This window comes from Phytophthora sojae, assembly GCF_000149755.1.
Source record: "Phytophthora sojae unplaced genomic scaffold PHYSOscaffold_2, whole genome shotgun sequence".
Lineage (NCBI taxonomy): Eukaryota > Oomycota > Peronosporomycetes > Peronosporales > Peronosporaceae > Phytophthora > Phytophthora sojae.
In genome coordinates, this window is record NW_009258116.1 from 2,611,575 (window position 1) to 2,627,017 (window position 15,443).

A 15,443-nucleotide genomic window follows, 5' to 3' on the forward strand; every position below is an offset into this window, starting at 1 on the left:
ATGGATGCAAGCGCTGACTTGGCGCTCTAAATAGGAGTGAAGCCGAGGACTAGGTGGCGTTTTCTTCGCATTCGGTGCGATCTAAAGTGTAGCAATTTATCTAAACCGGCGATTTGCTTCCCCCTCCCGGTTTGAATAGCGTTTATTGTCGTGGCTAAATCGTGTCCCCCCACTTTAATGGCGTCGACCCCTTCTCAGAAGGGGTCACTCCAGTTTTTACGCAGTAAAGCGCTTTTATGGATCGAGATAGGGTTCTTCAACCGAGGTTTTTCTTGGCCCCGGGGAAGCGATTCCAGAGGTAAACCCTAACCGTTCATGTCTCAGATTAAGAGAGGCAAGTAAAGAGAGGTAAGAAATAGAGTAAAGAGGAGTGATAGATGATTATAAGTGGGGACTTCGTCCCCAAAAAGCTTTTAAGATAACTTGCCAGCCATATTTACATTACACTAACAAACAAACAATTTACGAAAGGGTTTTCATTTAGTGCTCGTGCGAACATATATGTTAGGTCTTGATCAGGATTTCTCGCAGCGGCAGCCGTCCCTTCCAGGGCGACTCGCGACAGTGGGTTCTCAGGAACCGGAAGTCACCAATTGAGGTTGCCTGGTCTGATGAGGCCATCGGTAACATAACCCTGGTCAGCGTCCAATGGCTGCGTTGGCGCTAGCAACGAGAGAGCTATTTCATTCATTTTGCAGGTAAGGTATACTGTGCTCATTTTTGTACTATGTTGTGTGCTAACGATCAGACGAGAGAACTACAGTAGCGGAACGAAGGAGAGATGCATGGTGCGCTGATCTTGACCATTTAACTTGAGGATGTTAGCTAGGGTAAGTGACAATACAGACAACGACTTACAAAGCCGGCAGACGAAGTCAAGCAAAGCTTAACATGAGCAAACCAGCCAATCAGATTCAATCAAATGACTTCATCTTTGTATACCATCTGGTTTTGTGTACTTTATATGCTCTCTTGTGTATTTTATGCAACACACCGTGTGTTTTATGACAGTTATACAGATTTGACGGGAGGAATTTATCGTTGTTTTTATATAGGAGCATGGCATTAAGCATGCCGGCTTTGTAACTCGTTGTCTCAATTCAAAAACAAAACAAACAAGCAAACTTTTAACTTGAGAGCTTCGGAATGAGATATACGCTAATGGGCCAATTCCTTGAAAGTGGGTGCTTCAACGCAGGGAAAAAAGTCTTGTTCAAACGAACGATGCTTGTGTCACTGTCGAGTTGGGCATCTTCGGCTAAGAGTGATTGGGTATTGAGCAAATTGACATGTAAAAAAAGTGCAGCCTGCAGCTAGACAAGTCATGTTGTTCATCTTCAGCTAAGCTTGGTCAATTATGGCGCAAATTGATACGCCTTCAGCGAAGCCATGACGCTCTCATACTGTACTAGAGCGTCCGTAAGTGTTTGAATGCAGGTTTTGGTCAATAATAAACGATTAGTATCAACCTTTGGTAAATAATGTGCACAAATCTTAGCATTTATCGACGGGTACCCGATTCCGGCAGATATTAGCTTAAACATTACAATTAAGAAAGAAAGACCCGGTTTGGTACCCGGTTTTGGAAAGTTACAAGTTTTTTGCCGGGGCCAAGCACAGGTCTTCGACCTGTGAATTAATCATGTGCCGGCTGCGTAGCAGCATACCTTACGGTACACTAGCTATCTCAGTATAACTACACCTTTGCCCGACCATAGTTGGCCTAAATCGCAAGCAAAGTTGTCATGAATATTGGAGGTACCAGAAAGTAACATTACATTCCCTAAGGTCTTGATCAGGATTTCGCTCGAAGATCGCCATAGGGGCTGGTGACAGCATTAATGGAGCAGCTTTAGGAAGGAAGATGGCTACATCTACTCATATGCGTGCTAACTGCGGCGTTGTTGTCCCACAACGAGCGCCCTTGAGACGGATTTGCAACAGTCCGTCGTGGTGGCATCTCGCGATAGCTGCGTGAGCCATTTGTGGGCGTGCGTTTGGTGCCGGAGAAGATGAGATGGGGTCATTTGACAGTGGCAATTTACCACTTGTCAAATGACCCCACTGGCAAGAGGGGCTCTGGCACGAGGAAAGCTTTAGCCACGGACAATTTGCAACACGTTTCACGGTGTGCCACGAGTCCCAAACAGCAGTGCAGAACATTGGCCAAAGCCATTCAATCCGGTACGTTTTATCCGTACTTCACGAATTCGATTGAGTGCAACCTGACATGCATCTATCACGCATCTTACCTTCTAGAACCAGGACGACAACCGATTTGGCGGCGGGTTGTCGACTCTGGATTTCTGCCGCTCACTCGGTTTCTCCTCTTTAGAAGGTTTCTTGTCTTCTGTAAGTGCAGCTACTGGAGCTGGAGCTGGAGCTGGTTGCGCACCAGGATGAATGTGACCGGGAACTTTATACTTACACAGCACGCACTCAACAACCGGCGGAGCCACGACGATGGCCTCGGCAGCAGCAGCGGTGTCTTCAGCTGCCTTATCTTCTTGCGTAGAAGGCTTATCCGCTGTGGTAGTGCAATTCTCTTCCGCTTCGCTTGGCTCTTCTGTGAGGGAGGCCAGCATGGGCACGGCAGACCGACGTTGCAGCGTCTTGTTGCGTCGTGGGCGCCCAGATCGAGCACCTGGTGCATCTGAAGACGGATCTTTGCCCAGAGCAGCAGCAGCCACACGCGCTTGCTGCAGGTGCTCACAGCCACCGTCACACGACGAAAAATGCCGTACTTCCGCCGCTCTCTCGCAGGCTCACTGGGCTCGCTATCAATCTCCATCGAACACCAATCAAAACTTCACTCCGTCCTATTCTAGGACATAATCCTAGTTGTCAGAACGGCAAAACTATTTGAAAAGTATTTTCTGTACTTGATATTTGTAAACGCAACAAATATTTGTCGGAAAGTGTCGGAACGCGTTCACCTAAACCTAATGCAGACGATTGGCTAAAATATACACACCAGTCGATATGATAGGCTGTAATTCAGGTGAAGACAAGCCTGCTGCTCGCTTATCGGTCGGAAAGACCACTATATTCATCCATGTCGATCAAGATTAATTTTGATCGACATGGCAAGGTGTTTTTGACAAGCAAGACATTCCTGACTGAGAAGGCAGGAAGATTTTGACTGAGCAAGTTATTCTAGACAACCAGGCAAGCTATTCTTGACAGAGCAAATAGGTTTTGACCAACGTCATTTTTGACTAGTAGTTTTTGACCGATCTAGCAAGGAATTTTTGAGCAACCTGGCAATTAATTTTGGACCGGCCTGGCAAGTAATTTTTGAGGGGTCTGGTAAGTAATTGTTGAGGGGTCTGGCTTGACCGAGCTGGCAATTAACGTTTGACTGACCTAGCAGTTTGTTTTTGATCAGGCAAGCTATTCTTAACCTACAAAGCAAGTAGATTTTGACAGGCGACATGGCAAGCTATTCTTGATAGACCTGGCAGTTTATTCATGACACACATGGTAAGTTGATTTTGACAGGCACGACTCTTGAGCGACATGGTGAATTATTATTATCCGACACAGCAAGTTGTTTTTAACAGGCGAACTATCTTCGACACGATGATTTTGACCTGACAACCGCCATGTGGTGTAAGCCTGGTAACTTGTTGTTGATCAGTTGCTGTAGGCACTCCAGAAAAAACTGAAAGAAGACATCTACTTGAGCTGGAGAGGAAAGAGGTGAACGAAGGAAGGGACGAGACCGCTACGAGGGCATCCAGTAATGGGGAAGGAGTTGCCGCGGAAGGCGCTTGCCGTCAATGTTACCGGGGAGGAGCTGGCCGCCGTGCGTAACAACTTCAAGAGACATCTGATAGACAAGAGCGACCCTATCACGTGCACCATTTGCGGTGGTGACAAGTCTCACAAAATGCGATACAGACTGCTTACTTGTAAGCCAGAATACTGCTCAACTGGGGCACTGGGACCGTGCCCTTGGCGCGGTAAACTGCTAATGTGCAATTCAACAAAGCTATGTCTTCCAATTTGAAGAGCACCTTAGCCATGTGTCTTCCCCACGAAAACTTAAGTTGTCTACCGCCCAGAAACAGTTTTGTCATGAACTTACCGGGGAGCGTCTCAAACCTATGCGAATTCGCCACGCCTTGTCTAGGAAATTTGGCGTTTCACTGGAAGAGTTACCAAGCCTTGTTACTGTTCAGAACTACGTTAATAACTACGCGCGCACCCGGCTTGATAATCACGATTTTCGGTCGTGGCATCGGCATAGAATAGGATGAGCGTGCTGCATGATGTGGGGATCAAAGTAAGACTTGACATTAAGAGATTACGAAGCAGCCGCCGGGTTGGCACGCCTTAGGCGTGAACCCTGGGTGAGGTGTGGAGGGTTCGCGCGGCGACTTGGAGCTGGTTGGTTTGGCGAAGGGAGAATTGAGAATGAGCTTGGGCGACTTCGATTAGTTGCTGGGTCGTCTCAGGCGTACTTTTAGCGCTGCTAGAGCACGATAAGAGTTGAAGACGACCTTGAACCCGATTGGTGCCTCTCACTCTTGAAAATTCTCTTTTCGCCTCCGTCCAAAAGCATCACCGACTAGCCGATATTAGGAAGTGGATTACGGACAGAGGATTTAACGGAGCCGAGTCGATGGCGCAGCCTTTCACTTTCTCGTGAGACATGGACTCAAATGGAAGACTGGTGGTTGGAGATGGATCTGATGAGGACCCGTTTGTCGTGGGCCTGTCGACCAAGGCTATGATTTTGAGACTATTGATGCTCCCCGAAAGTTTTATTCTGCATATTGACGCCACATACAAGCTAAATCGACTTGACTACCCCGTGATAGTAGTCGGTGTGTCAGACCGCTCGCGAGGATTTCACTTAGTCGCTCTCTTCATTGTGGCACAAGAGATACAAGAATTTTATGAAGCTGCGCTACGAGCGCTGCGCCGATTATTCACGTGGGTTACTGGTCAGCAGTTAGTAGTTCAGTTCACGATGAGAGACGCGGCTAAGGCGCAGCACAACGCTCGCTTTTCGGTTTTCGGTAACAACCCCCGGTTCCGGTTTTTGATGTGCTTTTTCCATGTGATGAAAAATGTCCACAGGGGTTCCTACGTATGCGCGCGCTAGTGCGGTGAACGACATATACAACCTGCATTTGCAAATGGCGATTACGAATTTAGTGTGACGAGGAACCAAATTTTGCAAAGCTGGTTGACGCAACCGGCACTTCAGGGCTTTGGGCTCTACATGCAAAAGCAATGGTTATTTGTAATATATTCGAATTGGCAAGTGTTTATCACGCCAAGTGGATACGCAACTACAAACAATCCAGTGGAGACATTCAATAGTGTCTTTAAACGAGACGACGCACTAAGACGTCGCTTGACGATGGGAATGATGCTTAGAGAAATAACGGAATGTTATCGTCATGACTCCACTACACTGCGCCCGTTTCTCAACGCGATAATCCCCCCTGCAGCACTGGTTCACCGCGAGAAAGAGATGACCCTTGAAAACGTACTGCAGATTTGGCCCCATGGCGGCTCGCTCGATACAACCTCACTAAAAATGTTTACCTTGCTTTGAGTATAGCTTACTAAATTCAACGCATTGCGTCTAGCTAAAGAACAAAACCCAACTTTGTTTCTTCACTAACTTACACGAAAATCTACTTGGCAAATTGCCTCATAAATTGGGCTTTGTCAACATGGAATCAGCAATTTATCGCGAAGTATGAGAAGAAAGCCATCAAAGTTTGCAAAAACTTAATGCGGTAGTAAGCTAATTTTCACGAATTTCGAAGGTAAGCAAACAATATAGTGTTCTCCCTAAACACAAACTATAGAGTTAGCTGTACGTGTTTTAATAACAGTTTGTTAGTGTCTAGTAAATTTTGTAAGCATGTGATTGCCGAATGACCAACACCAATTTTCGAGCAAGAAGAGCGGATTGTTAGAACTTAGATATTTAAACAACTTGTACGGCTCTGTTCGGTCAATATCTTCTTCGGCATTCTATGGTGGAAATACAGCTTGTCGTTCACTTTGTCACAGCTTAACCGCAATATATCGAGCAACTATTCCCCTGCTACTAACTTGTCTATTTACAGTTAGCAAACACGCCACTAACATTAGTGTCTAGTAACTTTAGTAACAGCAAAATTCCCCACACTACAACAATACAAGCCATCCATATCTGCTTTACTATGCTCGCCAACGACACTGAAAGCGAATAGATAGCAATAGTACCGCCCATACCAAAATCTAAAACGATTTAACACATACTTGGTTTATCCGTGTCATGGTATTACATTTTGTTTTCAGTGTCGTTGCAAGGTGTACCACAAAAAATAGAGCCACTACGAATATATCAAATCATTACTATCGCAATAAAGATTTCCATTACGTCTATAAGAGAAATCATTGCTTTAACTTGGACCTTGTACATGTGAAGCACCTACATGTCAGGTGATGGGCTACGCCATCGGCGCCGGCTAGGCTGTGCCGTGAGAGCTGCGCTTGTGCTGGATTGGATGTTGGATCCGATTTCGATTGAGCCGATACTGTTCCGTTGTAGCGTTGATGGGCAAGCTTGATGGTATTTTCGACGTGGTACTGGATGCGGTCTCGTTGAAGCTCGCGGCGACGCAGCTTGAGAGCATCATCAAGCCTTATCTGATATGTGTGACGAAGCGCCCGTGCCTTTTGAAAGGCCAGGTTGCTAGACCGCTCGACCTTGGTATTCGCTCAGCCCAGCTTAGCGCTGCAAGAGTTCCGCTCAGCTCCTTCCACTGAGCGAACACTCCCACTCCACGTCGCTAGGCTTAGCCGCTTGAACGCTTAGCTCAGCTCCGACTCGGGTCGGGCGAGGCGTGTGTTCCTCACTCTGCGATCCCCTTGGCGGTTCTTTTGATCACGGCTACGCTGTGGGCTCAGACTTGCGTCGGCCGCACCAGCTGCTGTCGATGTTGAAGGTCTCCGGAGGTGTTCCCAGACGAAACTCGCTCCCCACTTGGCGAGTCCCAGTCCGCACGTGTCCACAGCCCGAAATGCCCTGGGTTTTCCTTAATGATCACAACACCACACACAATATAGCCTCCACTTTCCCCCTTGGGTATGGCTCAGAACCACAACACCCCTTCTTTCCCGGTCGGCCTGGGTCTGGGCCGAGTTCGCCTTTATTTCACTGAGCCTGGGCGAGGCTCATACCAGCTTCTCCTTTCTTCTCTTCGAGTCAAGCAACGGCCCGGTCTGGGATTAGTGACTCGGTTTGAGCCTAGTCCGAATCCAAGGCACTCACACACACGCCGCCACACACTCAGATTGCACGTCAAGGTGGCTGGGACTACCCGCACACCAGGTCCACAATGAACCGATACTAATAATATGGTGTAGTACCCCGCGGAAGAAGTGGGTGCGCCGGGCGCCGGAGGACGAAGGCGCCGGGACGCGAGTGATGGACCTCGACGCGGTTGATGGAACGCGACGCGGATTGATGGGCGCGACGCAGTTCAACGTATACCGTTTAGGTGGGCGCCCGATAACGCGCTGCCTAGGGGAAGGACCTCACTGGCCTGATAACCGCCGTGCACAAGACTCCCCGTGTAGGCCCGATAACGCCACACAAGCCCCAGGAAACGCCGGCCTGATAACGCCGCACGCCCGACGGGAACGCCGAGGAAAAGCCGGCCCGATAACGCCGCACGCCCAAGGCTCGACGCCCTACGACAAGGAACAAGCGTTAACACAAGACCCCCCCCAACTCTGAAGCCTGCGAAGACTTGGGCCTATATTTCGAAGATACGCTACTCCAACAACCGGGAATAATTCGCTCGGCGCGACCGCTATCCAGACGAACCGAGTTTGTGCGAGACCGCATTCGCGAGATTTCTGCGAGGGCGCTACTCCACAATGGCGCCGCGACCCGGGAGTACTACTTCGAATGACGGACTAACGATCCAAGAGGCATCGGAGGCAGGTGCGCAGTCGGCTGGAAGGTCGCCGACTATAAGAGAGCACAGTGAGAGGCCTGTCGCGTCGTGGAGCTCTGAGGGAACCTTCACGACAGGCCACGGGGCCAGCGACGACCAGGAGGGCTACAAAGAACAGTTTGCCGTTCCCGATGCGGCTCCCGATGAGGGAGCCGCGAAGGGCCGTGACACAAGTCGCGGTCCTACCGGTCGGAAGCCTGCAAAGGCCGACGACCAACAACAACCCACCGCCACGGCAGCCACGAAGCGCAAGTCGCCCAAGAGGAAGAAGAAGAAGCTGCGCGCGCCGGACTCGGCGGAGGAATCGCTGGCCAAGCCGCAAGGCAAGGACACGGGACGTCAGTACACCGTCAAGGAGGTACGGTACGTCGTGGCGCGCACTGAGCTCTTCCGTCTGCTAGAGCAAGACCCAATCCTGGTCTTCTTCAAGCCCATGCTGATGAGCAACTTCACATGCCCCTTCGTGGCGCCGGACTTCGATAGTCTCACCCGCGTCGCCCACGCCGCGCCGACTCTCTTCCAGATGCTGCGTGACTCGGGGTTCGTGTTGGGGGCTTTCGAGATGGAGAGGCTGTGCGATTGGGACCTCGAGTCTTGGCTACGGGCAATTCCCGTCGTGCATGAGCCCTTGATGATTCTCGCCGGATCCGTCAAACAAGACGCGACGAGTTCCGCGACGGGCCAAGACGCGCCCTCGGCGGGTCCAGCCCAGACTTCGACGACCACGCCCTCGCCTCCACCTCGATACCAATCAAGCGTGGACTCCGACAGCAGTTTCGCGTCGCCCAAGCGCATGCCCATGAACCGGCCGCCGCGCGTCATGCAGCTATCCGCGGCGCCCGCACGCACAGAAGTGACGGAACCCGCCGAGGAGGTGCTTCCCAAGGCCTTGAGAGAATCCATCATCAAGCTGATGCAGACGACAGTGATGAGCACCCCGTGCGCCGACACAGCCACAATCCCGACGGGGCCGAAGCCGCCCGCGAATCCCACACCCACGGTCGTTCGCCCCCAGGAGGCAGCGGATGTCGCCATGGAGTCGGTCAGTTCGCGTTCATCGACGAGGTCCAGAACTCGACGCGACGCGCCGACGACCTGTTCGACTTGGACATCGGAGTGCCTAGAACCGCGGCCGCCGTCTCGACGGCGACAGCCGGCGGCGTAGCCCTCGCCCGCGTACGCCTCTTAGCATCGTCCGAGCTGAAAGAGTTCTCGGGACGGGACGCCAGCGAAGAGAAAGCCAGACTGTGGCTCAACCGTCTGAAGTCCGCCGCGCGGCGCGACGGGATGACGGGCGAATAAGTGTGCGGGCAGTTCAGCGCGCGCCAATGGTATCTCCAGTTGCCCAGGAAGGTCAAGAAATCATGGACCGAGCTGATGGAGCAATTCCGTGTGCAGTACTGCGGCAAGGGCGTGTCAATGACCAGCCGCTACTACCATGCGGCTCAGCGCCCCGACGAGGCCCCTCTGGATTACTTGTACCGGCTCAACGTCGCGGGCTTGAGGGCCAACATCCCATACACCGAGGGTACGACTGAAGAGAAGCGCGAACACGTCGAGCATTTCATCCGGACGCTGAACACGCAGGAGGCCGAACTCGCCTCGCGTCTCACGCTTAGGAGGTCGCCGACTCCGATGCGCTGGAGAAGAAGCTGCGTTCTCGACAACGTGGATTGGCTCACCAGAAGAAGACTCTCTTCGGCTCAAACAAGTTCCGCCAAAAGGCGCCGACCCCGCCGACTCAGCCGACGCGCGCCGTGCATGCGATTCACGTCGCGTCGGACGAGTACGACTCGGAACGCGAAAGCCGCGACAGCGACGATCGCCAGTACGACCGAGACGAGGAGGACGAAGAACGCGCCAAGTTGTTCATCGCGGGGCAGGCCCCGCCGGGAGAGCCGGCGCGTCGCAACTTCGATCCCGACGACTCGGGACGCGACCGCCCGCGGTGCCGCCACTGTGGTTCACGTCGCCATGCCGAAGGAGACTGCTGGATGTTGTTGACGTGTCAGAAGTGTACCCGACGGAGCGATGCTTGAGGGTGTGCAAGGCCTGCGGTGACGTGCACAAAGCCGGAGAATGCCCAATGGAGGAGTTCTTCAACCAATTGCGCCAGTGGTTTAAACACGCGGGAATGCTGCCGCCGGCCGCCGAGAAGATGTTAAACTAGGACGCTCGCTGGCTTGGAAACCAGTACGAGACGAGCGACCTGTTTCCGTCTATGCATATGTGACCAAGAAGTCGCGAGAGGTGGTTAGTGAGAGCCCGACTTCCCTGAATGATAATACATGTGAATCCAACCTGGAACGTACCACGCAAGAACGCGCGCCGCGAATCTCGGCGGTCCGACGTACGACGGACGACGAGTTTGCACGTGAACCACCCCTGGACGAGATCGACTTGCAACCAGGAGAGCGACGCGGATACTGGAAACATTACGCGCCGCACAAGTGGTACAAGCAGGCCAAGATTCATGGAAAGCTGAACAACCGCCGTGCTGTGTTATTGCTCGACACAGGTGCCGAGGTGTCCATCCTGGACACCACCTTTGCTCGTGAGGTAGGCTGCCTGATCGACACGGAGATCACGCAAGAGTGTGTGGGAATTCGTGATGAGACGTATTACACGGTGGGGAGAACCAGAGTCAAGATTACCTTGGCTGGGAACTTGGTGTACTACATGCACCTGTGGGTCGGCGACTTGGCCGGCCAACACGCAATCCTGGGAATGAACTTCATGGTGCCCGCTGGAGTGCGCATCGACACTGCGGACGGCACGGCGTGCCTCCCCGACGAGGTGCATATCCAGATGATCGGACGAAGACCGCTATACGGCGCACGGATGCACCCGGTCAAGGTCAAGACGCCTGTGAGACTCGAACCAGGAGACACGCATGAAGTCTTACTGAGGCCGGATCGGAACGCGCCGTTCCTGTGGGTAACACGGGCAGAATCGTGGGTGACTACCTTTGTCAAAGGGAGAGTCGGAAGGAAGACGTACCTACGTGTCACGAACATCGGAGACGCAACGATAACCCTCGACGCGCATGAAGCGCTTGGGTGGTGGACGCCGTCTGACGGCCAGTCTCGGAACCGCGGGTTTGTCCGACTGGGCTCCCCTCGGTATCAGCAGTGGCAGAATTTGGCGTACGGCGCGACGCGCGACGCGGAGGAGAACTGGATCCCAGCCGAGCTCGACGGGCCGATGACGGATCGCCCCTCATACCCGACGCCTAAAGCCATTTTGCGCCCGAAGCCGAGACAACTCGGGACGCGACGCGCCGTGACCCCAGTGTTGGCGGCTGTCGCGGAAGCGCCGAAGGGAAGGGAGGTAGAGGTGCCGCCCGACGACCACAAGCCGGATGCGGACGAAGGGACGGTGGAAGTTGAACCCGATGGGCCTCCGACTGTGGCTGGAAGCGCTGCGATGGAGGAATCGCCTGAGTCAAAACTCGCCGAGCCCAAACTCGACGAGCCAAAACCCGACGGACCAAAACCCGCAGAGCCGGAACTCGACGAGGCGAAACCGGATGATGAGGAGGAAGACGATGCGGTCCTCATCCACGAGGGGTCCGACCTCTTCGCCGAGGATCTCGAGTCCGAGATGGCAGTGCTGCCAGACCTCTCGCTGACCGCTGAGGGGAAAATCGAAGACTTAAAAGTTGGCATGCCGACTGGACTGCCGCCCGAGGAAGCCGCGAGACAACAAACGCGGCTACGCCAAATCATCTGGAAGCGACGGAAGTGGTTAATCGGCAAGGGCAACGCCTTGCCACCAGCCGCCCTGGGGGTTGTCTGCGACATCGACGTGGGCGACGCAAAAGCCGTCGCGCAACGCGTCCGAAAAATCCCGCCGTAGTTCCGAGAGAAGGTCGCCGACTTGATCAAGGGGCTGCTGAGCGAGAGGATGATCCAGAAGTCAAGTCACCGTGGGCGTCGACCATTGTCGTGATTATAAAGAAGAACGGCGTCGATATCCGGCTCTGCATTGACTACAGGCTCATCAATGGGCTGACGCAGTTGATGGTTTACCCAATGCCGCTCGTCAACGACTTGATCGAAGACTTAAACAAGTATCTGTGGTACTGCTCCCTCGACATGGCGAGCGGCTTCTGGGTCGTCCCCATGACAGACCGGGCCCGGCTCATCTCGGCCTTCATCACGCCGATGGGACTGTACGAATGGCTGCGTATGCCGTTCGGCCTGTGCAACGCGCCGCAAATTTACCAACACTTGATCGACAACGCGCTCTACGGGTTCATGAAGCTGTCCCCGGATGGCAGCACTCGGGACATTTTTGGTGAGACCAGGTATTCACTCCGTTCTGGGACGGAGGTCGTACATCGACGACATCCTCATCGGGGGCACGTCCTGGGACGACCTGTGCGAGAAGGTGGAACGCTTGCTGGATGTCTGCGAGCAGTGGCACTTGTCCATCAGTGTCGAGAAGAGCGAGTGGGGTATGTTCAAGGTCGATTACCTGGGCCACCGAGTCTCAGGACTCGGTCTCGAGGCGAAGCCGAAGAATCTGGAGTCGCTGACGTCGCTCGAGTTCCCGCGCACGCTCAAGGGCCTACAATCGTTCTTGGGTAGCCTCAATTACTACCACCGGTTCATTGCAGACTTTGCGGTGTATGCAACCGCGCTGTATTCGCTGATGGAGACCGACTTCAACGAGCACGTCACGCGTCCAGAAGTCCGCGGACATGATAAGTGGACGCACGCGACGCGCGCCTTCGACGCGCTCAAGGCAAAACTCGCCGAAACCCCAATGTTGAAGCACTTCGACGCGAACCGAGAATTCGTCGTGATCGTGTACGCCAGCGACTGGGCCATCTCAGGGGTGCTCACGCAAGTCCACGACGATGTGTACATGCCTGTTAAGTTCACCAGCCGTACGCTGAAGCCCAACGAGCTGAACTACGACATCGTCGAAAAGGAGATCTTGGCCCTGTTGCGCGTCTTGAACGAGTGCTACACGATGCTAGCAGGGAGACCGGTCCGCGCCTTGACACGTCACACGACGCTCGCCTGGTTGTTCCGGTCCAAAAGACTACAGGGGCGGCTGTCACAGTGGGCCGCGATCCTCTTGCCGTGGAAGCTGGAAATCTGCCGATCCATGAAGGGAGAAAAAGAACTCCTCGGCACGCTAGCCGCGAGTATTACACCGCGAGCCTTCGTCGATTCGGCGCTAGAAGAGATCGCCCTACGGAAACGGGCGTCCAGGATTGTAGTCATTCCAGTCCCCGACGTGGCGCGCGACGAAGTCTTGCACGTCTTGAGCTTCGACGGATCGGCTAAGGCGAAGCGAGAAGGCGGAGCATACAGTGCCGTCATTTGGCAGCTGCCGAACTGGGAGATCATGCGCGCCGCGTCGGGATATGCGACGGACCTCACGGTCAACGAGGCGGAATACCGCGGGCTGCTGCTCGGATGTTCTCTTTTAGAGGAACTCGACGACGTCACCCGACTCGTCGTGTGCGGAGACTCCAACCTGGTCATCAGGCAGATGCGGGACGAGATGGACTGCAAGTCCCCGGGGCTGAAGCTGCTGCGACGAAAGACGCGAAACGCACTCCAGGCATGGCCGCGCCACGAACTCTTCCACGTACGACGAGACTGGAACGCGAGTGCCGACATGCTGGCTGGACAAGCTCTGCAGCGTCAAGGAGGCCGCAACGCGCACAGCCCCGAGCAGATTCAAGATCTGAAGACGCTGAATCGTTTGGAAGAAGTCATCCGACCACGGGCATCGAGTCCCGAAATGGCGTCTCCAGCCAGTCTCGACGCGGAAAATCTCGACGCGAAAACGAGCGGCGCAGATAACCCCGTCGGGAAGGCCATGGACGCGGGACGCGGGACAGCACAAGTCCTCGCGGTGGCGACGCGCTCGGCTGCCGCACGCACGACAACACGTAGGGGCCGACCTCCAGAAGTCCTGGAGGAGCTAGTGGTGCAACGACTGCGCCTGGACCGCATCCGCGTCGCCCAGGACGAAGAGGTCTGGATCGTCAACCTCAAGAAGTATCTCCGCGGCGACGTCGGAGACCTATCTCGGCGCGAGGTGAAGAACTGCCAAAAGCTTGCGCCTCAGTACGAAGAGGGCGAAGGCGGGCTGCTCTACTACCAGCCGAGAAGCGACAATTCCGCCGAGGATCGCGATGTGATGATGAAGCTGGTGATCCCGGAGACTCTTCGGGAGGATGTACTCCACCACTATCACGCGAGCCTGGAAGGCGGACACCAGGGTATTGTCCGCACGTACCAACGCGTGAGGCGCCACTTCCATTGGCCAGGGATCTTCAGAAGCGTCCGGCGCTACGTCGGCGAATGCACCGACTGTGAGACGGGAAAGGGTCGGCCGACCATCCATGGCGAGTCGCCGGGCAACATCGTCGCGACGTACCCGTTCCAGGTCATCGCCATGGACCATATTCCGTCGTTGCCGGCATCCTACAAAGGCAACACAGAGCTGTTAGTCTGGGGCGACCTCTTCACGAGGTTCGTCGTGGTAAAAGCGAACGCGTCACGAACCGCGCAGACGGTGGCCGAGGCGTACGATGAGGCGGTGTTCAGGAGCTTCGGCGCGAGCGAGGCTATCCGCCACGACCGCGAGCCGGGCTTCATGTCCGACTTCTTCAAGGCGTTCAGCAAACTCATGGGTCAGAGACAGCGAGCGACGCTCGCTTATCGCCCCCAAGCCAACGGTGCTGCAGAACGGATGGTGCAGACGGTCACAAGAGCGATCAAGATGTACACAGCGGACGTCGACTAACGCGACTGGGACGAATACGCCGAGCGTCTCACCTTCGCGCTAAACACGTCGCACGACCGGACGAGGAACGAAACCCCGTTCTTCTTAGTGCACGGCTGGGATCCTCGGTCGACGCTGGAAGCGACGCTGGCCGTCGGGAACACGTCGACCCGGGACGCCGAGGCGAGGCGGTGGAGGCTCCGTATCCAGCGACACTACAAGGTGGCAAGGGCACAAGCGTTGGAGTTAGTCCGAGAGGCCGTCGAAGAGAGAGCGCATCGACAAACTGAAAACGCGACGCAACATGAGATCGCGACGGGCTCGCAAGTTTGGCTGTACCTGGATCGGGTGAAGCCGGGGTATGCGCGCAAACTCGTGCACATGTGGCACGGACCCTTCCGCGTCGCCGAGCTTGTCAGCGCGTTTGCAGTGCGCCTCGAGACGGCGGGTACACCCTATCAGCTGTACCCCGTCGTCCACATCTCCAAGCTGAAGCCCGTCCGGGAATTCCCGTCGCGACCCGCGACGCAGCTGACAGTGCCGGCCGAGGAGCGCTTCGACTTGGACGAGGAGCTCTTGCCGGAGGATAACTGGGAAGCCACGCGCGAGCTGGAGGACAACGTCTTCGAGGTCGAGAAGATCGTGAACGTGCGCGAGGGGCGGGCTACCCGGTATGGGCGCACGCGACGCGAGTTCGAAGTCAAATGGAAAGGC

General features: G+C 54.5%; 1 protein-coding gene across 1 annotated transcript; it reads right to left on the reverse strand.

Moving 5' to 3' along the window:
• Positions 1-2,255: 2,255 nt before the first annotated feature.
• On the reverse strand, positions 2,256-3,521 carry PHYSODRAFT_295888 (hypothetical protein; the record flags this gene model as incomplete). The annotated part of the gene is made up of 3 exons (XM_009520534.1): positions 2,256-2,695; positions 3,367-3,404; positions 3,481-3,521. The coding sequence occupies 3 exons, from the start codon at positions 3,519-3,521 to the stop codon at positions 2,256-2,258; spliced, it is 519 nt and encodes a 172-aa protein (XP_009518829.1).
• Positions 3,522-15,443: the final 11,922 nt, after the last annotated feature.